The sequence below is a fragment of the Humulus lupulus genome, chromosome 5 (genome assembly GCF_963169125.1).
Source record: "Humulus lupulus chromosome 5, drHumLupu1.1, whole genome shotgun sequence".
NCBI lineage: Eukaryota > Viridiplantae > Streptophyta > Magnoliopsida > Rosales > Cannabaceae > Humulus > Humulus lupulus.
Window position 1 is genome coordinate 186,583,017 of NC_084797.1, and position 27,519 is coordinate 186,610,535.

At 32.4% G+C, this 27,519-nt stretch overlaps 2 protein-coding genes and 1 long non-coding RNA gene across 5 annotated transcripts in view; 2 read left to right on the plus strand and 1 right to left on the minus strand.

Moving 5' to 3' along the window:
• LOC133777924 (uncharacterized) overlaps positions 1-8,773 on the plus strand; it is a 28,845-nt gene extending 20,072 nt beyond the window's left edge. For 2 of the 3 annotated variants that reach the window (XR_009868907.1, XR_009868908.1), the window contains exon 9: positions 5,592-5,751. This is a non-coding gene — a long non-coding RNA (uncharacterized LOC133777924). Of the gene's footprint in view, positions 1-5,591; positions 5,752-8,609 lie in introns of those variants that run through there. The other variant, XR_009868909.1, reaches the window with a different exon arrangement.
• LOC133777923 (aluminum-activated malate transporter 12-like) lies at positions 5,256-10,397 on the minus strand. The gene is made up of 6 exons (XM_062217689.1): positions 9,897-10,397; positions 9,651-9,791; positions 9,101-9,373; positions 8,837-8,961; positions 8,599-8,742; positions 5,256-5,973 (listed from the first exon to the last, which is right to left on the minus strand). The coding sequence occupies exons 1-6, from the start codon at positions 10,204-10,206 to the stop codon at positions 5,968-5,970; spliced, it is 999 nt and encodes a 332-aa protein (XP_062073673.1). The 5' UTR covers positions 10,207-10,397; the 3' UTR covers positions 5,256-5,967.
• A 10,542-nt stretch (positions 10,398-20,939) lies between these two features.
• On the plus strand, positions 20,940-26,037 carry LOC133777927 (aluminum-activated malate transporter 12-like). Its single transcript, XM_062217690.1, has 6 exons — positions 20,940-21,440; positions 21,546-21,686; positions 21,964-22,236; positions 22,372-22,496; positions 22,591-22,734; positions 25,258-26,037. Exons 1-6 carry the CDS (start codon positions 21,131-21,133, stop codon positions 25,915-25,917), a joined length of 1,653 nt encoding a protein of 550 aa, XP_062073674.1. The 5' UTR covers positions 20,940-21,130; the 3' UTR covers positions 25,918-26,037.
• The last annotated feature ends 1,482 nt before the right edge of the window (positions 26,038-27,519 follow it).

Below are 27,519 nucleotides of genomic sequence, written 5' to 3' on the forward strand. Positions count from 1 at the left end.
AGCACAAAATATAGAAAACAACTCAGAACGATTTTTCATTAAATATAACCAAGTTACACGAGAATAATCATCCACAAAAGTTACAAAATACCTGAATCCAGGTTTAGACAAAATAGGAGAAGGACTCCAAACATCAGAATGAACTAACTCAAAAGGAACACTAGCACGTTTATTGACTCGAGGACTCAAACTAACACGATGATGTTTGGCAAACTGACATGACTCACAATCTAATGAAGATACCTTACTATATTGGGGACAAAGCTTCTTGAGCAAAGGAAGGGATGGATGACCCAAACGACAATGAGCCTCAAAAGCGGAAGCGACACTCGAACAAGCAATAGGAGTTGAGGACAGTGGATCAAGAACATACAGGCCGCTAGATTCATGTCCTTCACCAATAATCTTCTTCGTCATAAGATCCTGAAATAAACAATGATCGGGAAAGAAAGAGATACAACAATTCAAATTACGAGTGAGTTGACTAACAGAAAGAAAATTAAAAGATAAATTAGGTAAATGTAAGACTGCTGACAAAGTAAGCAAAGGTGTAGGAGTAACAGTGCCAGATCCAAGAACAGAAGATGGTGATCCATCAGCTAAGGTAACAGAAGAAGTGGGACTATAAGACTGAAGAGTGGAAAAGAGACTGGAATTACCTGTCATGTGATCTGTGGCACCAGAATCAATGACCCATTTTGAGGATGTGGAAAGAAGGCATGCATTAGATTTACCTGAATCAGCAATTGCTGTGACAGAAGGAGATGAAGACTTGAGTGATTCCTGGTACCTTGAGAACTTGGCAAATTCATCCGCAGAAATAATGACCGATTTGTCAGATGTATCACTAGTGCTTGTGACATTAGCATAGTGTTTTTGCTGATTTTTAAACTGTAGCTTCTTACACTCGAACTTGGTATGGCCTGGTTTCTTACAATAGTTGCACATAATGCTCCCGGATTCTGGTGTTCGATTGTCAGGCCTTTGTGAATTGCCTCCTTTGGAACCATTTGGAGTAGATTTTCTCCATGGTGCATGATTATTATGACCAACCAAAGCACTATTAAGAGAAACAGATGGAGTAGTTTCTGTACGAAGAACACGGCTCAAGACATCTTGTAAAGAGGAGACATTAGACCCAGAAAGAACCTGTGACTTTGCAGAGTCAAAGTCAGATGAGAGTCCTGCTAGAAAGCTCACGATAGCCATCTGCTCTCGCTGGTGCTGTTGAACCTTCACATCAGGACTAAATGGCAACAACACATTAAGCTCTTCGTATGTCCTCTTAAATGTCATAAAGTAGTTCATAAGAGACTGATCTTGTTTCTCCGTGCGATAAAAGGCTTTGCAAACATCATACATACACGATAGATTGTTTTTTCCAGAATACAAAAACTCCAAGTAATCCATTAGTTCTTTAACCAATTCACAATGATTAATTAAACTAATTACCTCGTTATCAATAGAATTTCGAATTTGAAGAAACAAGCGAGCATCCTCACGTAGCTACACTTTTCTTGAATCGTCTTTTTCTTTGGGAGGATCATCATTCAAGTGATCATCTTTGTCAATACTCCTTAGATAAAGTCGAATTGTCTTACTCCATTCCAGATAATTCGAACCAATCAATTTATGGTCCGTGATTTTAGACATCACGAGAACCACATCAGAAATAACTAGTGGTTTTGGATCTGATTTCATCTCTGCCATAACCTCAATAACAAATATCGGAAGAGACAAGACAGAATCGAACAACGAAGAAAAAGTAAAGAACACCCAGATACGAAGAAGAGAGAAATACCAAACTACAACCTGAGACAGATGCGAGTAGGCTCAAGAGGAGCCGAGAAACGAACCGGAGATGATTCGCCGTCGAAATCCCCGTCACACGCGCCTCGACGCGCCGGCACGTGGGGTAGGTGGCAGAAGGAACAAGCAGCACGTGAGCCACACGCGCGAGGAACCCGGCGACCGGACTTTGGGGTTTGGCAAATCGGCAACTGGGCAATCTTTCTGAGTGGGCAGTGAGAACAAATGATCACTCTAAAGATGGTTTCCGAAAAAAAAAGAACCCTAATTGAAAAACCCAAATTTGTGATGAACCCTAATTGAAAACCCCAATTTGTAATGAACCCTAATTTCGAATTTCGAATTCCCAATCCCAAAATCAGCTCTGATACCATGTAAACTATGGTAAATGAATTGTAAGTTTTATTCAATAGAATAGTATGTATTTATATACAAAATTAGAGACTAAATAGGAAACTAACTAAATACAATTAACTCTAATTTCTACAACTAATATACATCTAATATATTCTAACAAGTTGTATTAGTTGTATATTAGTTGTAGAAATTAGAGTTAATTGTATTTAGTTAGTTTCCTATTTAGTCTCTCTAATTTTGTATATAAATACATACTATTCTATTGAATAAATACACAATTCATTCACCATATTTTACACTCGGCATGGAAATTGCTCGATCACGGAAAGGCATCTTTATTTCTCAACGAAAGTATGTTCTCGACTTATTGAAGGAAACAGGAATGCTTGGATGTAAACCTGCCTCTACTCCAATGGATTCCAATAAGAAGATTGGTTCAGGAATGAACAAGATACCAGTGGACAGGGGGAGATATCAAAGGCTAGTAGGACGCCTCATTTACCTATCTCATACAAGACCTGACATTGGTTTCTCAGTCAATGTTGTTAGCCAATTCATGAATAATCCTACTGAAGAACACATGGAGGCAGTTACAAGAATCTTAAGATACCTCAAGATGAATCCAGGAAAAGGTCTTTTGTTCAAGAAAGGTGATAGCAGAGAGATCCAAGTCTACACTGATGCAGATTGGGCAGGAGATATAACAGATAGGAGGAGTACTTCAGGATATTTTCCTATGTCTGGGGTAATCTAGTAACATGGAGAAGTAAGAAACAATCTATGGTGTCTAGAAGTTCAGCTGAAGCAGAGTTTAGAGCTCTAGCTCTAGCTCTAGGTGTTTGTGAAGGAATCTGGCTGAAAAGATTACTTTGTGAAATGAGACTATTCGAAGGAGAGCCAATAAAGTTACTTTGTGATAATCAGGCTGCTATTAGCATTGCTAAAAATCCCGTTCACCATGACAGGACAAAGCATATTGAGATTGATAGACACTTCATCACTGAGAAGATTGAAAGCGCCACGGTTCAAACCGTCTATACTCCATCAAGATTTCGAACAGCAGATGTTCTTACCAAAGCTCTTCCCACAACTATGTTTAATGAGTTAACATGCAAGCTAGGTATGTTTGACATACATAATCCAACTTGAGGGGGAGTGTAGATTATTATGAAGATTGTGTAAATATTTTGTATAAATTAGAATCAGTTTTTTAGGGGAACAATGATATGTAAATATTTTGGTTCCTGATTTTCAGAGATTGTATAGTTGTATTATGCCTATTAATGGGCATTTGTCCTAATGAAAAAATACGAATGTTTTTTCTCCAAAACCACAGTGACACACAGCAGCTGTATGGCCAAACTTCAAACACACATGACAGATTGGTTTAGTGAGGGGAGTAGTACCACATGATAAGCCTCTGCCAAAAGATCTTGCACTTGAATCATATAGATGTGGTCTGGCAGAAGTTGAGCTGTTCTTGTACCCACCAGAAGGGCCATTTCTTGAAGGTCCAAAAGTAAGATTTGCAGCCATCTTGTTGGAGAGATATGCCATAGTATGATGTCGTTCCAGTCGACTTTCATGAGCCATGAGTAACGCTTGGATGGATTCAAGATCCAAGGCATCACCACGAGAAGTAATACCAGAGACCACCGAATCAAACTTGGGTCCAAGGCCATTTAGGAGTTGCAAAACCATATCCTCATCAGCAACACAACATCCAGCACTAGCAAGATTATCACAAATGAGTTTAATCTTGTCAACATAATCAGAAATTGACAGGTTACCTTTCTGAATATTTGGTTAATTGGCCCTTCAGCTGTAGCAATCAAGCCTTGGATTGACTGGAGAACTTCTGTTCCAGAGCACACCATATAGAGGCAGAGGTGGTGTATGTAACAACAGATGCAAGAATTCATGATAACCATAATCATTTAGTTGTCTTAACAGCTAGTTAAAAGTCTAAACTTGTAATTAGTTTTCTGTTATGAGTTAGAGTGATGGTTAGTTTAGTTGTAACAACTTTGCTCTTTTCTTTGTAATTCTTTGGCTCTATAAATAAGAACAAAAGACACTTAGAAGAATTTCTAACAGGTTTGTGAAAACAGAGAACAAAAATTAAAGAATCTGAAGAGTTGCTATTGAACCTTAGCCATATGTGTTGACTAATTTAGTAAGACTTACCCGATTACTAATATTTCTTACATTGGTTAACTTCAAGAGTTGGCATTTTTCTTTTTAATAAACTTCAACGGGAAAACAAAATATATATTTTTAGAACAATTATTGTATTAAAAACCCAATTAAGAGTATTAAGGTGTGTTATTCCTCGAAAACTAGGTAATTTATGATGAAAGTTTTTTTAGAACAATTTATGATGAAAGTTATGTCCTCTTTAAAATGAGTGAAGTTAAAAGTTTAATGGGCTGTTTACAAAAATGAACTGGAGTCCTGCTTAATGTTGTAATTAGTAAATAGTAATTATAATACTTTTAAAATAAGAACCGTACTAATAAATCTATAATTCATAGGCAATTTATATAGTGTTAAATAACATTAAAAAAAGGCATGAAGAGATATAACGTTAATTAAGGTATTTCGTGACCTACTATCTCATAATTCTCATTGCCTTTGATAGAGTCATATATATAGAGGGCTTTCAATTTCAATTTAACATGATGACGTTCCAATCTGTAACACTTAATTATAATCTTGGCTTAAATTATGAATTACGTACTTGGTTTATTTAATATCATGCGATGAAGAACTATAATAATTATGTTTCTGATAACGACTAAAGAAAGTCTAAAGTTTTATATGCTGATCTCTTAGACTCACTATTTTAAACCATAAAAATATATTCCTATATATATGTCACTGTCTCCCAAATCAAGAAGTCAGCTTTGGGAGCATCCTTTTTTGGGATATTTTGGCTAGATATATATCCCTCCTTCTTCTTAAAGTTTCTGTATGTGGCTATGTGCACCCAGGAATATCATCATACATGACTACCATAAACAACATAAAAGAAAGAAAAAAAAACATTGAAATAAGATTCACAAAACAACTTTGATACAAATCTCATAATATGATATACCAGTATCGTTTTCATGAAGAGACTAGCTTAGTTTAGTGTTAAAAAAAACAAATTATATTAGCGAATACAGTGTCCATTATATTTTACTTCTAAATAGACAAGTTTATGATAATGTTTCAACTAAGTAGTATTAGCATGTAACAACATATATATGTGATTTACATACTTAGACCACATTTCATTTCTCCTAAACTAATACCATATAAGCCTAACTAGACTAGACTTAACAACCATGTTGGTTGCCTTTCATATCTAAATACATTTTATATGATGAGCCCTTTTCTTTTCTTCCTCTTGATTTTTCTTCTGATCAACTAAACGCCAGAATACCAATGACAATGGACCAAAAGGAGTGTCCACCTCACACTTGCTCAAGATGAAAGCTATTCATTCGATCACTTTAGGAAGAATACGGAGCATTTCATTTTCTTTTAAGTAGCACCAAGAGACAAGAGGTAGTGCAGCAGCCTATAATATATTCAAGTCTGATTCATACACCACCTTGGAAATGTTCGACCAAAACCACACAACATACCAATGATCAAACTGACTGTTTCTTATGTGGCTTTCTATATGTCCTTTTGGCCCTTCCCTCTTGTAAATAGCCCCAAAAATCAATTGGAGTACCATCAACCACATGAATATTGAATTCATACGTATCACTTTCTTTCTTTTCCTTGTCTTTTTTGATTTCGTTGTGTTTATGACTGCACAATTAGATAAATATGAACTTATACATATACTGTGTCAATATATACATAAATATATTTTATATCAATCCACTTGCAATAATATTCAACCCTACTAATGTCATGTGTGATATAAATAGACCTTATTTCTCTCTCTCTGTCCCTTTTTAGTTTAAAGATATAAGGAACAATCCATTTTCAAAACTCATGATGATCACCTTGTTTTATGATTTTCAAACCTTCATAAAAAGTCATCTGCGGGATATTATATATGCAGAGCACACTCAAACAAAACCAAAAACTTAAAAAAAAAAAAAAAAACACTTCTATGAAAGAACTCAATTCTCAGTTGTGGTTGACATCCATTCTCCCCAATATAGACCAACAACACCCCATTATAATAACTATTGGTTTTTTACTACTACCATGATCAACCTTTTCTTCACTCTAATAATGTGTGATACAAACAAATAACACGATTTATGAATTTAGTAAGTAAAGGATGGATTAGTAAAATTAAACATATAATAAACCTAAAAAATGGCATTTTACTTTAATTTTAGGACACTCATTTTTAGGGCCATTCATTGTAAGCAACTTACAAAATAGTTAAATTAATTAAATATTTAGCTACATAAAGTACCTAACAAATTTGTCAAATATTTTCTTCAACTACTTATAGTGTTCATTAAATTTTTGTCAGAAATTATTCTTCATTATTTGATAAGTGATTCAGTGCTATGGAATACAACCTAACGTTGTTGGTTTAGGACACCGTAGCCTAAATAGGTAGAGCCACATAATTGACTTCACGTACAACAGTCTAATGGGTAGAGCCACATAATTGTGTTTTTGTACACTTCGGCGTTTGGTAAAAATATTATTCAGATTAGATGCGCGGACAAAAGAAGTAAATATAATATATTAAGATTAAAGTGCTGAAAGGTTATCATATAGAAGAATGTCAAAAAAATTATGAAGAAAATTCATGGGTTCCAAAAAGTGGCTACATCGTACGTAAAAAATGAAAAAGATGAATCTTATTCTCTTATATGTCCATGAGAACAAAATCAAAAATTAAATTCATAATTAATAAAAAGTTTTTAAATTAACCCGATATTTGTGATAATTATTAGACAGATAATTCAAGGTTGTAAATTAGTATCATTAATATATTCTATATAATAAATATATAGATAACGGAAATTCTTAATTTTAAGGGTTTTTTATTTTTTTAATGTTTACTTTAATAGAATATGCTTATATTTAACATAATATTTTATATTTAACGGTAGTTTGTAAACACTTAAACTTAAAAAAAAATTAAAAAAATATTAAAATATGATATTTTTGAGATATTTTATAACGATAATTATTTAAAAATAATAAATAATTAAATAAATTAAATATAATATTTTTGAGATATTTTACAATAATAATTATTTGAAAATAATAAAATCATATGTTTTATAACTTAAATAAAATTTAATTAAACTTAAACTCACTTATTAGAATAATATCATATTAAACATATAATATAATCTACTGTGAATTAGCAACAAATTACTTTTTTTTAAAAAATTATAGCAAGAAACTTAAATTTAAAATCCACGTATAATATTTAATATTACATTAAGCATATAATATATAATCTCTTGTTGTCACTCCCAAATTCAAAAATTAGAAAAAATATAAAGTTAAACAAAAAAAAATAAATTATTTAATTAAAATTGGATATTTATTTGAAATTTATATGACATTATTATAAATTTAATAAAAATAATTAATAAATTCTATAAATAAAACTAAACAAAAGTGCATATTGTACGTTGCTTGTATCTAGTATATATATAAAAATAAATATATATATATCTTCTATATAAAAAGTGTGTAGATAACAGAAATTCTTGGTTTTAACGATTTTTATTTTTTTCCGTTAACTTTAATGGAATATTCTTATATTTAACAGTAGATTGTAAACATAACTTAAACTTAAATAAATAAATAATTAAACAAATTAAAATAATATATTTTTGAGATATTAATGATAATTATTTAAAAATATGCATAATAAAATTTATATAAACGTAATATTATATTAAATATATATAATATACAATCTTTTGTTGTAACTGCCAAATTCAAAAACTATAATAAACATAAACTTAAATAAAAATAAATAGATTAATTTATTAAAATATGATATACATTAAATTCACAAAGTACATTGTGATATACATTAGAAACTAAAAATAGTTATGTATGTGTACTACTATCTTTTTCTATTCTTATTTTATTTTTATTATTAATTTCTTTTTAAATATTATTGTATTTTGTATATAAGTCATGTAGCCATGTAAATATATATATATATTTATGTCAATATTTTGTTTATATGTTATATATGTAAAAATTATTAATATAAATATTTATATATATTATAAAACTATAATTCATTTTATTATATATATATATATATAAAAATAATGAACTAGTTTTTATTAAAATTATAAATAATGTTTACAATTTTAAAACTAAGCAAACGTATATTCTACCTAGTATATATATATGAATAACTATTGTATATTTTTATAATTTGCAATTTGATGATTAATTTGTATGTGTTGAATTAATAATTATTACCTGAATTTCAGTTTGCAAACAGCCATGAAGAGCTACGACAGTGTATCCAAATTGGCGAAGAACTCCTCCCAATTTAACATAGTGCTGCCATGGATATCTGTGACAGTGTCTTGAGTGCCTTGGCTCCCAACTTGCATGTAAAGCCTGTTCAAATAAATATATATATAATTATTTTCATAAATGATTACAATTAAAAAATATTAAGTATAGTAAGCATTTAAATAATAATTACATATACCATTGTCTCATCAATAGATTTGGAGTCTAAAACAGCCTTGAAACCTTTGTATACGAGATCTTCTTCAGCTGATTTGTCAACATCTTCTTCAAGTACAGCAACGTTGAAATATTCATCCACACAAGCTGCCAATAATTACTTAATACAAATATTAATGTTTTAACACAAAATGTAATTATATTTATTCTTAATTAATTAATTAATTTTAATGGTAATAATATATATATATATATATATATTTATACTATATGATGATTAGATTACCTTCAATGGATTTGGCTATGCATTCAAGCTTGAAAACGGTGTTATTGTGAAGGTCTTCCCCGGACCAGTTTGGAAAAACGAGTAGACTCATAAGTAGGCAAATACCACAGCCGATTGCAATGGTGTAGAATCGTTCATGAGCGATTTTTAACACATTGTGGACTCGGTAACTCGACACAGTTATCAGATTAAACGTCAACATGAATATTACAACTCCATAATCAAAGTTCTTCTTTATGTAGGGAAAGAATCTTAAATAAGTTGATAATGCTCCTGCCAAAACCAATTAAAAAACCCATCTTTATAAAAAAAATACAAAATACAAAAATAAATTATATATATTTATTTTTATTATTATTATACTATTTCAATCCCCATTCAATTTACAACCTCAAATTTGAGATTTTCTTTCTATATATCTGGTTGGACAATTATTAAAGTCAGCAGAAATGAATCCTTCTTACTTTTTTTCTTTCTTGCACAAGAAGTGAATCTGTGATATTGATGGCATTAAAATGGTGATAAATAAGAAATAATTTGCGTAGCTTACCAATGACAAAAACAGCTGTTCCGATAAAAACAGCTCGGAAAACGTGACCGGTTTCAGTGGCTATGTACTCCACCAAGAATGCCAATGATCCAGCTATCAAAGTTCCTAATCCTCTGTTTAGTCCTTTGCACAAAGTTGCCCCTAAAGCCAAAATAATAAAGAAAAAAGACTTGGTTATTTTTCTAAATCATATTTCTATCAAAAGGAAAAAATAAATGAGACTAATAACTAAACTAATTAATATACCCGCAGTGAACTCAAGAACGACAACAACGGTCATGACAGCCCAAATGGCATTCTGTCCAATCCCTTCAAACAAAGGCTCCATCAAATACAACAACGAAACCAGTGTTAGTGACAAACCAACTTTCAAGGCATGAATCACTCTCCTTGGATCTTCTTTCCCAACTCTCCACATAGTTTTCCAAACCAATTTAGGAAGCCTTTTCACTTTCTCAAGATAATACTTCATTTTCTCTCCCTTTACTACACTTTTTCCAGAATCCTCATTCCCAGCCATGTCCACTTCCATTCCTGCGTGAACTTTTGGTACCATTTTCTAATGACTATTGATAATGATGATGAAGATACTAGTATGTAATGCTCAAGTATTTGGGTAGTAATGAATAAAATTTTTGAGTATATGAACTTGGTAAAACGAAATGATAGGGAGTGAAGGACTAATAAATTTGATGGGTTGGGAGTTTTTTAAATTGTTCTAGCTTAATTTAATTTATAAATTAAGAAGTAAATAAAAAAACCCAACTTTCTGTAATGGCGTTGGAAGAGCTTTTTATAATGTTGAGAAACATCAACAGGTGTCCTGCTGTACTCACATGCCTATGTATAAAAGTAGATCATTGATAATAATTGTGGGTTGCTTTCACAAGAGCTAGGAGTCAAAACAAAGTGGAAAAGAACAGCTTGATTGATACAATAAAAAACATTTGTTTACAAATTAGTTGAGGCTCATAATAATCTAGTAGTAAACAATTAACATCATCATTTTGATTCTTCTAATATGATTACTAAAATGGAAAAAGAAAGATGAGTAGTGATAACATAAAAATTAAGCATTTTGTTTTTTTTTCTTCTTGTAAATTAAATATCGCTTTCAATTTCAATTTCAATTCAAATGTCTAAATATTTTTATTATTGTGATCTCAAATTTGATGCAAAAGTGGAATCATACATTTATAGCATATGTACATTCACACTTTCCTATATAGATAACTCTAACGATTCCAAAACCAACTTGATAAAAAAATAACATAAATTTTAGTGGGTTTTTAATATGATTTACATGTATAGCTTGATAAATTGGTAATCAACCTTGTTGTAGAAATATGTTCATAAACAACATTAATTATGGTCTCCCTTTAATTTTGACAGGTTAAATTTCACTATCAAACATCCATGCATTATTAATGAATTAGCTTAAGAATAGTTAAGACGACTTTGCATTTTTTTTTTTCATTTTTGTACTTTACAAAACGAATATTTTGTACATTGAACTCTCTTTCACCAATCAAAAAGATTTTCTCAACAATTTAAAAGTTTGCATTGGTTCATACACAAACGCGTTTTCACAATACTAAGTTTTTGTCGATTCAATTGTCAATTTTTACAAAGAAAAAAATTGATGTGCCCTCATGATTTTTGAGTGTAGTACCTTAAACATCAAATTTCATGAAAAAAAAAAAAAAAAACTCAAGCTGGACACATGATTTTGTAGTTGGATCAACGGTCCACCAACCGTTGACCAAATTAAAAACTTGTAAGATGAGCAATTTTTTTGCCTAGTGTAATAAGTCAGTGAGTCGCAGAGAGGAGTCCATACATAGATTTAGCTTTCATATTCATATCTATGGGAAAAAAAATAATTGAGCCGTTAATATTAACTTTTTATTTCTTATGAGAAAATAAATAAGAGTTGAGTTGAGAGAGATTTGTTGTTAACCTAACCTTTTGTAACCACTTTTCTCAAAAAAAAAAAAAAAAACTTTTTGGAACCACTTTATGGTACTTTTTTTGAAACTATAGCCGCAAATATATTAACATTAGGTGTTGTTCTCAAACAGGTGAGCTGGGGGGACTGATTTTTTTTAGGAAGGGTTGTATATCTCCCGTGCATTCTCAACTTCTTCACACTACTTCCAGTTCTAATTTTGCCACGTGTCATCACCATTATTGTTGTGACACTCCAAGCTACGTTATGCCACTTGTCACTCTTTCATTCATGCTTTTTAGCTCTTTCTTCCATGGCTCATTTCCTTCCATTATTGATGAGTTATTCTTCTTTTTTTTTTTTAATATCTCTTATGCCTCTTTGGCTCTTTCTTTCTTTCTTTCTTTCTTTCTGTATAGAACACCCTCAAAAAATATTTAAAAATTAAAAAATCACACCTAAAATTTCCTTTTAGTACAAAAAATTAGGAGGAAAAAAATCTACAAACTACTCTTATACTCTATTATAGTAGAAAAGAAATAATTAAAACTTCTTTGTTGCTCATGAAAGTTAAAAAGCACTACCTTTTATTAAAAAAAATTAATATTTTTATTTTCTTAAAATAAACATAAACATAACATTAAAAAAATTAAAAATTATCTTGCCAGAATCAAATTCATTAATAAAATTAAAATGCATAAATAATAATAATAATTTTGTTAAATTTGATAACCTAATTTTATGCACTATATATCTTAAAAGATATAAAATTTTATTGGAAATTTATGTTCCTTTACAAATAGATATATTTGGAAAGAAATAACCAAGAAATTTCACTTTTTCTACATAGTAATCTCTCTAATTACAAAAAAATACCACAACTATAAACTATTTCATTTTGATGCTAAACATTCCTCATCTACCCAAAATACCCCTCTCATTACCCAACTATTCTCTACATTCTCGGTTTCTCTCTTTGTCTCTCTATCTCTCTCTCTCACCGAAAACCCCGAAATTCGTCGAGCCCCAACCCCCGTCGACTCATCTCTCCGTCGACCCACTTGCAGAGCTCCTCCATCGAGCGGGAAAACCGAGACCCATGGCGTTGAATCAAACAAAGAGCCTCCATTGAACCACCTCACATTTGATTTTAAGGTAAAAGCATGAACCCTCGTCCATTTTTGTAGTTAAAATCATGTGTATTCGAGATTTGTGGAATGGGTATGGAGATTCGAAGGTCTGGGTTGTTCTCTGGTTTTGTCGATTTTGCTCGATGGGTTCAATGTAAGCTCGATAAGAGCTCGATTAGATGTACATTTTAGGCTCACATTCATCGATTAGAGATCGATAGAGCTCGATAGCCCTCGATAGGGCTCGATCAATTGAACTCGATGGAGTTCGATAGAAGCTTGAGATGAGCTCGATAGGAGTCAATTCTCGATGGGTTTATATAGTTTGGCTCGATAGCTCAATATGAGCTCGATAGTTACCTAAGTAGACGTTAGCTCGATAGCTTGATATGAGCTCAATAGGGCTCGAGATGATACCGCTCGATAGGGCTCGATATGAGTCAATGATGAATTCTTGATAGGGTTAATATAGTTAGGCTCGATATGCTCAATAATGACTCGATAGGAGGTCGATGGTGACCTAAAAATATTATATGTAATAGTGTCTTGATGGCAGTTTGATAGAAGCTCGATTAGACTTGATATGGCTCGATAGCATCTCGATGACAGTGTTTATTTCAGTTTTGCTATTGAATTTTTGTCCGAATTTGTTTAACATTATGTTTTCTTACCAATTGTTTTCATGTGTTGATGCAGATGCCATTGCTTGTTCTGTTTGAAGATCATTTTCCTGGTCGAGTCACATATAGGGGTGGTAGCACTTTCAAGGATATTAAGAAAAAACTTGTGGAGCTCAGGCTGCTTGAAAGGGTTAAGGAATCCCCTTTCAAGCAGTTCTTTTTGGCTTCGGAGTTTAATTTCTCCGGAGTCTTGGTGCATCAACTGTTGTTGAGGAAAATCGCCAGCAACAATGAAGATGAGGTGCATTTCTTCTTGGGGTCGAGTCTTGTAGATTCGGCATGGGAGAGTTTGCCCTGGTGACGGGGTTGAATTTCAGTACCTTCCCGTCACCAGAAGAGTTGGAAGAGCGTAATCTCAGCGACCGGTTGATAAAGGAGTATTTCAACGATGTTGAGAAAGTAAAGCTCTCACAGATGGACCATGCTTTCAAGACTTGTACTGTTGTGGAAGATGTGTACAAGCTTGATCTATGTTTGTTGGTTGATGGGGCTTTGAATGTCATAGAGGGAAGTTGCATATATGGCGAGATATTCTGAAAATTGTTGAGGACGTAGAGTACTTCTTCAGCTATCCATGGGGGAAGTACTCTTATAGGAGGCTATTGCAGTCTTGTAAGAAGGACATGGTGAAGCAAAAGACCAACTATGACAACAAGAAGGATGCCAAGGTGCAGCAAGAGTCCAAGTACAGTATGTATGGTTATGCCCCGACTTTTCAGTGTTGGGCATATGAGGCTATCCAGCAGCTAGCGATGGAGTTTGTTGTGAGCTTGGGAAACATGGTCCTGAGGATGCTTAGTTGGTCGCATCGGAGGAACAAGGATTTCACCAAGTCCGTCATCTCACCAATGTTATCGAAGAAGAATGTAAGTTATATTTGATTGACATTGAACAATTATTTTTTATCTATATGCTTTTATCTTTTATGATTATTTGAGTTAACCAAATGTTTTATGTTGTTTGCAGTTGATCATCCTTCCGATGTTGAAGCCTCGACCAGTAGAAAAAGAATACTATTTGTCGTTAACAGAGGGAGATCTTCCCCTTTATCCTGGGCTTGGCTAGGATACCTCGGAGACTGATGAGGAGGAGGATGCGACTTTTGAGAAAGTCGCGGAGATAGTTTCTCAAGCAGCCGAGGCAGCCAAGATATTTGATGATGCTGCCTCGGAGGAGGAGGTTGCAGGTCCCACCCCTCCTGTTGCCCTAGCCTCAGCCTCAGCCTCAGCCCCAACACCAGCCCCAACCTCAGCCTCAGCCTCAGCAGACCCTACTGAAGAACCAGTCAGTCATCCTAGACGCAGTCAGTCAGATCCTGACGTTTATTAAAGAGAAATCAGGGGGCTCCAAGGAAGATTCAGACTCAGAGTCACTGGATATTCCTCTGGACTATGTTGATGGTCCAACCACGCCTCCTACCATCATTGTGACACCTGATGCTACGACTCTGGGAGTCGTGATTGTCAACCCTGAGGATGTTGCTGGGGTTCGGTTTCAGAGGACTAGACGCCAAAGACGCAAGCCAGATTGGTTTGAGGACTACACCAATCCCACGAGGAAAAGATCTCGCACTGATGCAGCTGCACCAGAAGAGGAGGCTACACAGGAGGCTACATAGGTGTTGGACCCTCTCAAGAAGCCAGATCGCAAACAATATAGGACAGTGTCCAAGTGGCTACTTGGAGACATCCCCAACAAGACCCTGAGGGATGTAAAGACTGGGAATCACGGTCCAGCATGGTTTCTGACGTGGAAGACACCCCAGTCGTGGCCCAATGATGGGGTAAACCATTTATACCTAATGACTCGATAGTGGTAGAAATTATGTTTTGTTTTCAATTTTACAAGTTCTATTTTTATTGGATCGATATGAGCTCGATAGGAGCTCGATGTGGGGTTACCTGGATCGATATGAGCTCAATGAGAGCTCAATAGGAGTTCGATTGGCTACATAAGTTCTGTTGTTTACTGTTTGAGATCAACTCGATGTGAGCTCGATAGTAGATCGATAGGGGTGTTGAACTAGGGTTGTTGTTTATTGTTTTAAATTAGCTCGATATAAGCTCGATAGGAGCTTGATGGGCTACACAAGTTCTGTTGTTTACTGTTTGAGACTAGCTCGATGTGAGCTCGATAGTAGATCGATATGAGTGTTGAACTAGGGTTGTTACTTACTGTTTGAGATTAGCTCGATATGAGCTCGATGGAGCTCGATAGTAGATCGATAGGGGTGTTGTTTACCGTTTGAGAATAGCTCGATATGAGATCGATGGGGCTCGATATGGACTCGATGAGATCGATGCTTAGTTCGATATAAGCTCGATAGTGCTTGATGAGAACTCAATTTATTCGTTTATGCATCATTTTTTAGCCATTTATGATGGTATTTGCTAACTTTTTATATCATACTCTCTTTGTAGCATATTGATGTGGCAGAACACATGTTTCGTATGCATGGCAAGTATTTTCCCAATACATATCGACAAAATGTAGTTGTGATGAAAATTTATTTCTCACAAGTGATACGTTCCCGATATGATCAGTAGAAGAAAATTGCTGACAAAACAAAGTTCACATGGGATTCTGATGTTATGTCCATGTTGACCGGCATCGAGCAGCAATTTTTGGCATCTTGGGGAGGAGTAGAGGATGTATATTGGTGCCAAAACTATGAACAACAACATTGGTTTGCCATTGATGCTTCTATTTCAAGTTGGACTCTCACTGTTTTTGATCCAGACAACTTGGTGATTAGTGACGCAAAGCTGGAGGAAGTTATGAATCCATGGTGTTTTCTGCTTCCTTCTCTATTGATGCAGAGTAAAATGTTCACCGATAGCTTGATGTTGAAGATCCCTGCAGCAGGAAAGAGGCCACATCGGTTCACATGGCGTCGCAAACAGAAACACGAGCTCACTCAGTCAAAGAGAAGGTAACAAACATCATCTTCATACTATATTTGTTTCTAACTAAAATTATAGTATTATACACTTAATGTTTACATTTTTTTTACAGTGGAGATTATGGTGTGTATGCTGTCAAGCATATTGAGCATCTCATGGGCGACCTTCCATTGGAAACCATATGTGATGAAAATATAGAGGTGTTTAGGAACCAGTGGACCACAAACTTGTGGTATCAAAATTTGTTACCTTGATGATTATATATATACATGGTCTTTACATGTACAGTTTTTTGTTCACATTTTTTTATAACTTTCATAGGCTGTTATCGAGCTATATCAAACATTATCGAACTAATATCAAGCTATATCGAACTGTTATCGATCAATATCATTTTCATATCCATTATGTAGATGTTATCGAACTAATATCAAGCCATATCGAACCATTGTCGAACTACTATCGAGTTATATCGAACTATTATCGAGCAATATCATTTTCATATCTATTATGATGATGTTATTGAACTAATATCGAGCCATATCGAACCATTATTGCACTACTATAGAGTTATATCGAACTGTTATCGAGCTTCAATTGAGCAATACCATTTTCATATCCATTATATAGCTGTTATCAAACTAATATCGAGCCATATCAAACCATTATCGAACTACTATTGAGTTATATCGAGCTACTATCGAACAATTATCGAGCTACGATTTGAAGTCAGTTTAGAAGCTAACATACATATTATCGAGTTCATATCGAAGACCAACTCAAGAGCATGAATAATGCTAGCATGCCTACATGATACAAAAGGCAGATTATCAACAACTCCAATGGCTTCCTTCAATTTCATCATAAAATACTTCCAAGAAGCATGATTCTCACTATCAATAATTACGAACGCAATTGGATAAATGTGGTTATTCGCATCCAATGTGACAGCACAAAACATGTGGCCACCGTACCTTGACTTCAAGAAAGTGTCGTCCACAAATATAACAGGACGACATAATGTAAATCTCCTTCTATAAACTCCGAGCGAGAAGAAACAGTAAAGAAAGCGACCGTCATCTGTGACAAAATAAGTTATTGTACCTGGATTCTTTTGCTGCAGCATGTACAAGTAAAAAGGTAACTTGGAGTACGATTCTTTAGGTGTCCCCCTGATATAACTGAGTGCCTTCTCTCTGCATCTCCAAGCCTTCATATAACTCATATCGATCCCAAAATTATTCTTCATATCCTCATTTATGTTGTTTTCTGGGTAGCTAGTGCCATCAGTAGCATATTTGTTCTTAATAAGGTGCCCAATGACAGAAGGTGTTGCTTGACGGTGGTCTTTTTTTCGCAATTCTAGTGAGCAAGTATGTACACTATTATAAATAGTGATCTCAAGCATCTTCAATCGTGCTACTTTTTCCCCTCTTATTCTCCAACCACAATCAGGATCCTTGCAGGTGATATACAACACATCAGTACCAGACTTCTTAACCATAAACTTAAAATTATTCTTCATTGCGAAGAGAGCCACTTTGGTTTTCAATTCCATCTTGTTCTCAAAAGTCTTTCCAAGATGTAATTCTCCCAACGGTGCACCAGATGAGGGTGATTCAGAACGACTAGAAGCCATGATATCTTCTTTTGTAAACATGGGAGCACTCCATTTTCTATGATCTTATGTTGAACATATTGGAACGTTCCCTGTATAGTTATATTTTGTTCCACCAGGAAGACTATAGCTGGTGCCAGGTGTTCGACGTCCTTGACTTGGTGGGTTCGCCCATGCAATATGACGTATTGGTTGTTCTTGTGCTTGTTCTACTTGCAAATGTTCAGCTATTGGATCGTCATTCACTAAATTGTATCCTAAGTCCTCATTATGTTCAGCTACTAGATCATCATTCACATAGAGGTTGTACTCATACTGGTTGTCCCTCAAGTCACCAATAGAACATCCTAAAGTACTGGCTGCTCCCTCAGGTCCGAGAGTGGAATATGGATCTGCAATGACAATCCTTTTAACAGGAGTGACACACAAGGCCAACCTTTGTTTAGATGGTATTCTTAAGAATGCACAGACACCAAGATCACTTTCAACATGAACGGGTGTAAACGGTTGGTCGCCGCATGTGTAAGGAACCTCCAATTTCAACCCATACATCTGTTTATCAACTTTAAGTTCCTTGTGAAATATGTCAAGAAGTTGCAAGTACGTTACAGTATCCTCCATCGGTATCACCACGCATTGAGGGTCCTTGAAAATCCACTTATTCCCTTGTAATTCCCAAACACCATTGTAGGATACAAAAACGTAGACGATGGAACCTGTGTTGGAAAAAAAATATTGAAATTGTCAAGAAAACTGTCATTTTTTCATAAATTCATGAAAAAAGAACATTATCGAGCTATAATTGAACGTTATCGAGTTACCATCGAGCCCATAATCGAGCTCTTATTGAGTTAGTATCGAGCTACCATTTCATAAACCGATCATAAAACCTAACCAAAACCTTCATCGAACCCTATTGAGCACATATCGAGAAAACAACTACACTAAATATTCTAGGGTCCAATCGAACCCTTATTGAGTTGTCATCGAGCACAATCGAGCAACAAAACCTAAAACTATCGAGCTATAATCGAAATATATTGAGCAACATCGAGCTCATAAAAGACCTTCTTCTACATATCATCCAGCTCCTATCAAACAAAAAAGTTGCAGAATACCTAGAAAAACGCAGATCGCTGAATCTCACTCAAAAAACCCAAAAAAACACCAATATATGCTCAGATTTGTTCAAAATAGCCAAAAAAATGTAGACAAATTATACCCAACATATAAAATGAAAATTTTTATTACCCATGGTTTTTCTCCTCAAAAAATACTCAAAATGGATGTTGCCTCTGATATTGGCGACTTCACAGAGACAATGGAGATGACTTACAACAATTTCGACATGAAATTCATACAAATCTGTAGGTTTTAAGGAAGATTTCGCGAGAATGAAAGAGAGAGAGAGGGAAAAGAGAGGAAGAGAAGATTTTAGGATTTGAAGATATAATGAGAGCGGTATTTTGGATATGAAATGAATGTTTAGCATCAAATTAAAAAGATTATTAGTGTTATAATTTTGTTGGTAATATTAGGCATCATTAACTATTAATAGTGAAATTTCCCTATTGAAAAGGGAAGTGCAAAAGATTTGAGTGCAATAGAACCACCTTCACATGGCACATTTTATTGACACTCTAAAATTTTATAAATGTTAATGTATCACATGACTACTACGAAAGGGCTTCTTAACGCGATTAAAAATTGTCATTAAAATGTTTTCATGATGATTAAAAAAAATTGTGATTCTTCTTTTTTCACCATCAATCTCGAAAGAATTGTCGAGAAAACATACTCATGTGTATGCTTATTTGATATATGATGTACTTAAGTGTATTTTTATTTTATTTTTTTGTTCTCAGTGATTCATATGGATCTTGACTAGACCATTATTATTCTTTGAAATCAAGGTTAAGAATGGAGGGTATAAGGCAATTTCTTGCTCTACTACGCATAAATGATTTGTTTTTTTTTTTTTTTTTAAATAAATAAATAGGAAAATGGAAATTGGTAGGAATGAAGGTGTTGTTTGGCAACACTTAAAAAAAATAGTTTTTTATTTAATTAATTAAAAATTTGACAATTAAACATAAAATTTGTTTTGTAACTCTATTTTTATTTATTATTTTTTAAAATTTTAATTAAAATTTTGAAAATAGAATTTTCTCACTTTCAATTTTTTTTTAAATAGTTTTCAATTTTCTTTTTCTCTTATTCAAATCAACACATTATATTGTTAAACAAAAAATAAAAATAAAAGTTATCAAACACGTTTATTATTTTTTGTTTTTAAAAACAAAAAACAAAAATAATTACCAAACATATTTTTATTTTTTAAAAATAAAGAAACAAAAATAAAATAATATTTTCATTTTTGTGTTTAAAAAATTCAAAAACAAAGGGCCTATTTGGTAAAAATTTTGTTGATTACCAATTTATCAAGCTATACATGTAAATCATATTAAAAACCCACTAAAATTTATGTTATTTTTTTATCAAGTTGGTTTTGGAATCGTTAGAGTTATCTATATAGGAAAGTGTGAATGTACATATGCTATAAATGTATGATTCCACTTTTGCATCAAATTTGAGATCACAATAATAAAAATATTTAGACATTTGAATTGAAATTGAAATTGAAAGCGATATTTAATTTACAAGAAGAAAAAAAAACAAAATGCTTAATTTTTATGTTATCACTACTCATCTTTCTTTTTCCATTTTAGTAATCATATTAGAAGAATCAAAATGATGATGTTAATTGTTTACTACTAGATTATTATGAGCCTCAACTAATTTGTAAACAAATGTTTTTTATTGTATCAATCAAGCTGTTCTTTTCCACTTTGTTTTGACTCCTAGCTCTTGTGAAAGCAACCCACAATTACTATCAATGATCTACTTTTATACATAGGCATGTGAGTACAGCAGGACACCTGTTGATGTTTCTCAACATTATAAAAAGCTCTTCCAACGCCATTACAGAAAGTTGGGTTTTTTTATTTACTTCTTAATTTATAAATTAAATTAAGCTAGAACAATTTAAAAAACTCCCAACCCATCAAATTTATTAGTCCTTCACTCCCTATCATTTCGTTTTACCAAGTTCATATACTCAAAAATTTTATTCATTACTACCCAAATACTTGAGCATTACATACTAGTATCTTCATCATCATTATCAATAGTCATTAGAAAATGGTACCAAAAGTTCACGCAGGAATGGAAGTGGACATGGCTGGGAATGAGGATTCTGGAAAAAGTGTAGTAAAGGGAGAGAAAATGAAGTATTATCTTGAGAAAGTGAAAAGGCTTCCTAAATTGGTTTGGAAAACTATGTGGAGAGTTGGGAAAGAAGATCCAAGGAGAGTGATTCATGCCTTGAAAGTTGGTTTGTCACTAACACTGGTTTCGTTGTTGTATTTGATGGAGCCTTTGTTTGAAGGGATTGGACAGAATGCCATTTGGGCTGTCATGACCGTTGTTGTCGTTCTTGAGTTCACTGCGGGTATATTAATTAGTTTAGTTATTAGTCTCATTTATTTTTTCCTTTTGATAGAAATATGATTTAGAAAAATAACCAAGTCTTTTTTCTTTATTATTTTGGCTTTAGGGGCAACTTTGTGCAAAGGACTAAACAGAGGATTAGGAACTTTGATAGCTGGATCATTGGCATTCTTGGTGGAGTACATAGCCACTGAAACCGGTCACGTTTTCCGAGCTGTTTTTATCGGAACAGCTGTTTTTGTCATTGGTAAGCTACGCAAATTATTTCTTATTTATCACCATTTTAATGCCATCAATATCACAGATTCACTTCTTGTGCAAGAAAGAAAAAAAGTAAGAAGGATTCATTTCTGCTGACTTTAATAATTGTCCAACCAGATATATAGAAAGAAAATCTCAAATTTGAGGTTGTAAATTGAATGGGGATTGAAATAGTATAATAATAATAAAAATAAATATATATAATTTATTTTTGTATTTTGTATTTTTTTTATAAAGATGGGTTTTTTAATTGGTTTTGGCAGGAGCATTATCAACTTATTTAAGATTCTTTCCCTACATAAAGAAGAACTTTGATTATGGAGTTGTAATATTCATGTTGACGTTTAATCTGATAACTGTGTCGAGTTACCGAGTCCACAATGTGTTAAAAATCGCTCATGAACGATTCTACACCATTGCAATCGGCTGTGGTATTTGCCTACTTATGAGTCTACTCGTTTTTCCAAACTGGTCCGGGGAAGACCTTCACAATAACACCGTTTTCAAGCTTGAATGCATAGCCAAATCCATTGAAGGTAATCTAATCATCATATAGTATAAATATATATATATATATATTATTACCATTAAAATTAATTAATTAATTAAGAATAAATATAATTACATTTTGTGTTAAAACATTAATATTTGTATTAAGTAATTATTGGCAGCTTGTGTGGATGAATATTTCAACGTTGCTGTACTTGAAGAAGATGTTGACAAATCAGCTGAAGAAGATCTCGTATACAAAGGTTTCAAGGCTGTTTTAGACTCCAAATCTATTGATGAGACAATGGTATATGTAATTATTATTTAAATGCTTACTATACTTAATATTTTTTAATTGTAATCATTTATGAAAATAATTATATATATATTTATTTGAACAGGCTTTACATGCAAGTTGGGAGCCAAGGCACTCAAGACACTGTCACAGATATCCATGGCAGCACTATGTTAAATTGGGAGGAGTTCTTCGCCAATTTGGATACACTGTCGTAGCTCTTCATGGCTGTTTGCAAACTGAAATTCAGGTAATAATTATTAATTCAACACATACAAATTAATCATCAAATTGCAAATTATAAAAATATACAATAGTTATTCATATATATATATACTAGGTAGAATATACGTTTGCTTAGTTTTAAAATTGTAAACATTATTTATAATTTTAATAAAAACTAGTTCATTATTTTTATATATATATATATAATAAAATGAATTATAGTTTTATAATATATATAAATATTTATATCAATAATTTTTACATATATAACATATAAACAAAATATTGACATAAATATATATATATATATTTACATGGCTACATGACTTATATACAAAATACAATAATATTTAAAAAGAAATTAATAATAAAAATAAAATAAGAATAGAAAAAGATAGTAGTACACATACATAACTATTTTTAGTTTCTAATGTATATCACAATGTACTTTGTGAATTTAATGTATATCATATTTTAATAAATTAATCTATTTATTTTTATTTAAGTTTATGTTTATTATAGTTTTTGAATTTGGCAGTTACAACAAAAGATTGTATATTATATATATTTAATATAATATTACGTTTATATAAATTTTATTATGCATATTTTTAAATAATTATCATTAATATCTCAAAAATATATTATTTTAATTTGTTTAATTATTTATTTATTTAAGTTTAAGTTATGTTTACAATCTACTGTTAAATATAAGAATATTCCATTAAAGTTAACGGAAAAAAATAAAAATCGTTAAAACCAAGAATTTCTGTTATCTACACACTTTTTATATAGAAGATATGTATATATATATATTTTTATATATATACTAGATACAAGCAACGTACAATATGCACTTTTGTTTAGTTTTATTTATAGAATTTATTAATTATTTTTATTAAATTTATAATAATGTCATATAAATTTCAAATAAATATCCAATTTTAATTAAATAATTTATTTATTTTTGTTTAACTTTATATTTTTTCTAATTTTTGAATTTGGGAGTGACAACAAGAGATTATATATTATATGCTTAATGTAATATTAAATGTTATACGTGGATTTTAAATTTAAGTTTCTTGCTATAATTTTTTTTAAAAAGTAATTTGTTGCTAATTCACAGTAGATTATATTATATGTTTAATATGATATTATTCTAATAAGTGAGTTTAAGTTTAATTAAATTTTATTTAAGTTATAAAACATATGATTTTATTATTTTCAAATAATTATCATTGTAAAATATCTCAAAAATATTATATTTAATTTATTTAATTATTTATTATTTTTAAATAATTATCGTTATAAAATATCTCAAAAATATCCTATTTTAATATTTTTTAATTTTTTTTAAGTTTAAGTGTTTACAAACTACCGTTAAATATAAAATATTATGTTAAATATAAGCATATTATGTTAAAGTTAACATTAAAAAAATAAAAAACCCTTAAAATAAAAAAATTTCGTTATCTATATATTTATTATATAGAATATATATATATATTCTTTAATGATACTAATTTACAACCTTGAATTATCTGTCTAATAATTATCACAAATCTCGGGTTAATTTAAAAACTTTTTATTAATTATGAATTTAATTTTTGATTTTGTTCTCATGGGACATATAAGAGAATAAGATTCATCTTTTTTATTTTGTGTGTACGATGTAGCCACTTTTTGGAACCCATGAATTTTCTTCATAATTTTTTTGACATTCTTCTATATGATAACCTTTCAGCACTTTAATCTTAATATATTATATTTACTTCTTTTGTCTGCGCATCTAATCTGAATAATATTGTTGTCCCCTTATCATGTTAAACATATCATTTTCATATTCTTTTTTCTTTATATATATTATTACCGTAAGTCTATTCCTTAATCACCACGTATATGTATACTAAACTAAAATATGTGACTCATACATCGCACTTTTATTATATATATGTCAGGGACAAAACCAACAACCTCGTTATCAGTTCATACTTTTAAAATTCATATAAAATAATAGTAACCTAAAGTAGTGAATTCAAATCACCCATCCAAGTTTAATTAATATTCTATTATGTCTCACAAATATTTAAATATAATATTTAAAATTTTCAAAAAATATATAAATTATTAGTTAAAGATGAATAGAGATACTATGATTCGATCGAAGATTAGATTTACTATATAATATATAGCAACAACGATAAGTGCTTTCACAAACGTTGATGCTTATTTTCATGATCTAGTTAGAGCATAATATTCCATATATTAATATTAATTTGATTATAGGATGATTTTGCAATATGAGTTTTTTTTGTCTGTACAATCACCTTGTTTTGATAGTTTTTTGTAAAAAGAATCTAAAAGACAATATCATTTTGCAACAAATTACTTTTCAATATAACATATTTCAATGTGCAATTATATTTTTGTAAATAAGTTTTTAAAAAGATTGTTTTGAGTGTGTATTTTGTAAATTTATAAGCATAATTAATTATCTTAGCAAAATAGCTGTAATTAGTATCATAATAATTATTTATCTGTGTTTCAGACCCCAAAATCAGTTCGAACTCTATTCAAAGATCCATGCATCAGAGTAGCAAAAGAAGTATCAAAAGCTCTTAGGGAGCTAGCCACCAGCATAAAAAACCGCCGCCATTGCTCGCCGGAGATCCTCTCAGACCACCTCCACGAGGCCTTACAAGACCTGAACACGGCCATCAAATCCCAACCCCGCCTCTTCCTTGGCTCAGACAAAGGTGGCTCCGCCACAAACAACATGCTGGCCTTAGCCGCGGCGCACGCTGCCTCGGCGGGGAAGCGTACACCGCGAGAAAGCGAACAGAAACAACCGCACTTGTTCAGCCATTCACACCTGTCTAGCGTGAAGACTGACTCGTCAGCCTTGATGGAGTGGAAAAGCAAAGGAGGAGAGATCAACAACCGTAGTCAAAACAAGATGCTGAGGCCTCAGCTCAGCAAGATCGCCATAACCAGCCTGGAGTTCTCGGAAGCTCTGCCGTTTGCGGCGTTTGCTTCGTTGCTGGTTGAGACAGTGGCGAAGCTTGATATTGTTATTGAGGAAGTTGAGGAGTTGGGAAGATTGGCTTGTTTTGCTGAGTATAAGGAAGATGACAGTGTTACTGTTACCTGTGAAACTCCAAGAGTCAACGTTGTCCAAAATCAGTTGCCCTCTCATGGAGCTGACTAGGATAAATTTTATCAAAACACTTGTATTCTAAATTTATCATGATTAGGAGTTTTTTTTAAAAATATTTTTAGATAGGATATATATACATATATATAATAGTTTATAATGTTTGTCGAAAGACACTAGCAGTGTTTATATATATATATATATAATAGTTTATAATGTAATTTGATTGAATTTTAATTTATTATAAAATTGATAAAAAAAAAGTTGATCTTAACGTTATGTGGTGATGGGCATAGGCATAAAGCTAATGGTATTACACATTGTTCGGGTCAATTTTCCCGAGCACGTGGAGTTTCCTAAAATAGAAATTTAGAATAAGCTTATCTCTCTCTACGCCTTCACTTTAGCATCCTCTCTTTTTACTTCCCTGTTGACTTAATCAACTTTTGGGAGAACCTTCTTCCACAATCAATCTTTCACAAGATTAATCTTTGACAAAAGCAATTTTTGGCAAGAGTAATCTTTGACATGAACCAATGGTGGGTACTTGTAAGAAAACTTAGTGATGCTTAAGTCAGTTCTCACTCTATATTTTAACAGAGTAACTGTATGGTAAAGACTTGGAAAAAACTCTCCTTGTCTCAAAGGAAATCAATTAGCTCAAGAATGGAAGGGAAGATTAAGAAAGACTTATTATTATTGGTCCACATGTCCACACCAGATTCCATTTCCTGCCAAGTTCAACCAACTTCCCCCGAGCCTGCTCGAGTTGGTTTTCCTTGCGTAGAGGCCAAAGCCTCTGCCTCTGCTTTGTTTCCTGCAGGTAGTCCCTTGACTATTTGTGTAACGCCCTGGATAACCAAGATCGTTACACTGTGTGTTTAAGATAGTGCAAGACTTGATAATCAAGTCATTTGAACATAAATGTGTTTCTAAAGTCAACTGACAGGTTAGGGTTAAAAGATTTTGATCGTAAAATGGTTGATTTTTATTAGAATAAGAGTTTGATACATGGGATCCCAAAAGATATTCAAGTTGCAGAACACAGGTAACGACCCAAAAATGCTAATAGGGTTTAGAACCTTGATTAGCGTGCCAGGATGGCATAATTGGATATGTATGTGAATATGTGATTTAAATGCATGACTATGTGGCATGCATGATATATATGATGATGTGAATATATTATATGCATGTGGGCCATTTATTGTTTATAAGGGCATATCTGTAAATTTTGGCCCGTTAGGGCATAAATGCGATTATATGTGATAACTGATTGAGACCACATTATTATGTGGATATATTTACAGTACACGGCTTGAGGTGATTCTAGTGAGTGGGTTAACAAAATAGTCACAGTGGGGTTTAATACCTAGCTCGGGGTGAGCTTAGGAGTATTTTGGGAAGTTTAATGTATATTTGGGGTTTATTGAGTAACGGATAAGTATTTGGTAATTAATTGGGTATGTCGGGATTAATTGGAGATTGGTAGGATGACTTGAGGAGTTAGTGGGAATCAGAAAAATGACTGTTTTACCCTTTAAACAATTAAAGGGATGAGTTGTCTTGAGGGGTATTTTAGTCTTTTGACTAAGATATTTGATCAGATGGGTTTTAGGAAACCACCATAACACCCTTAGAACACTTAGACACTCA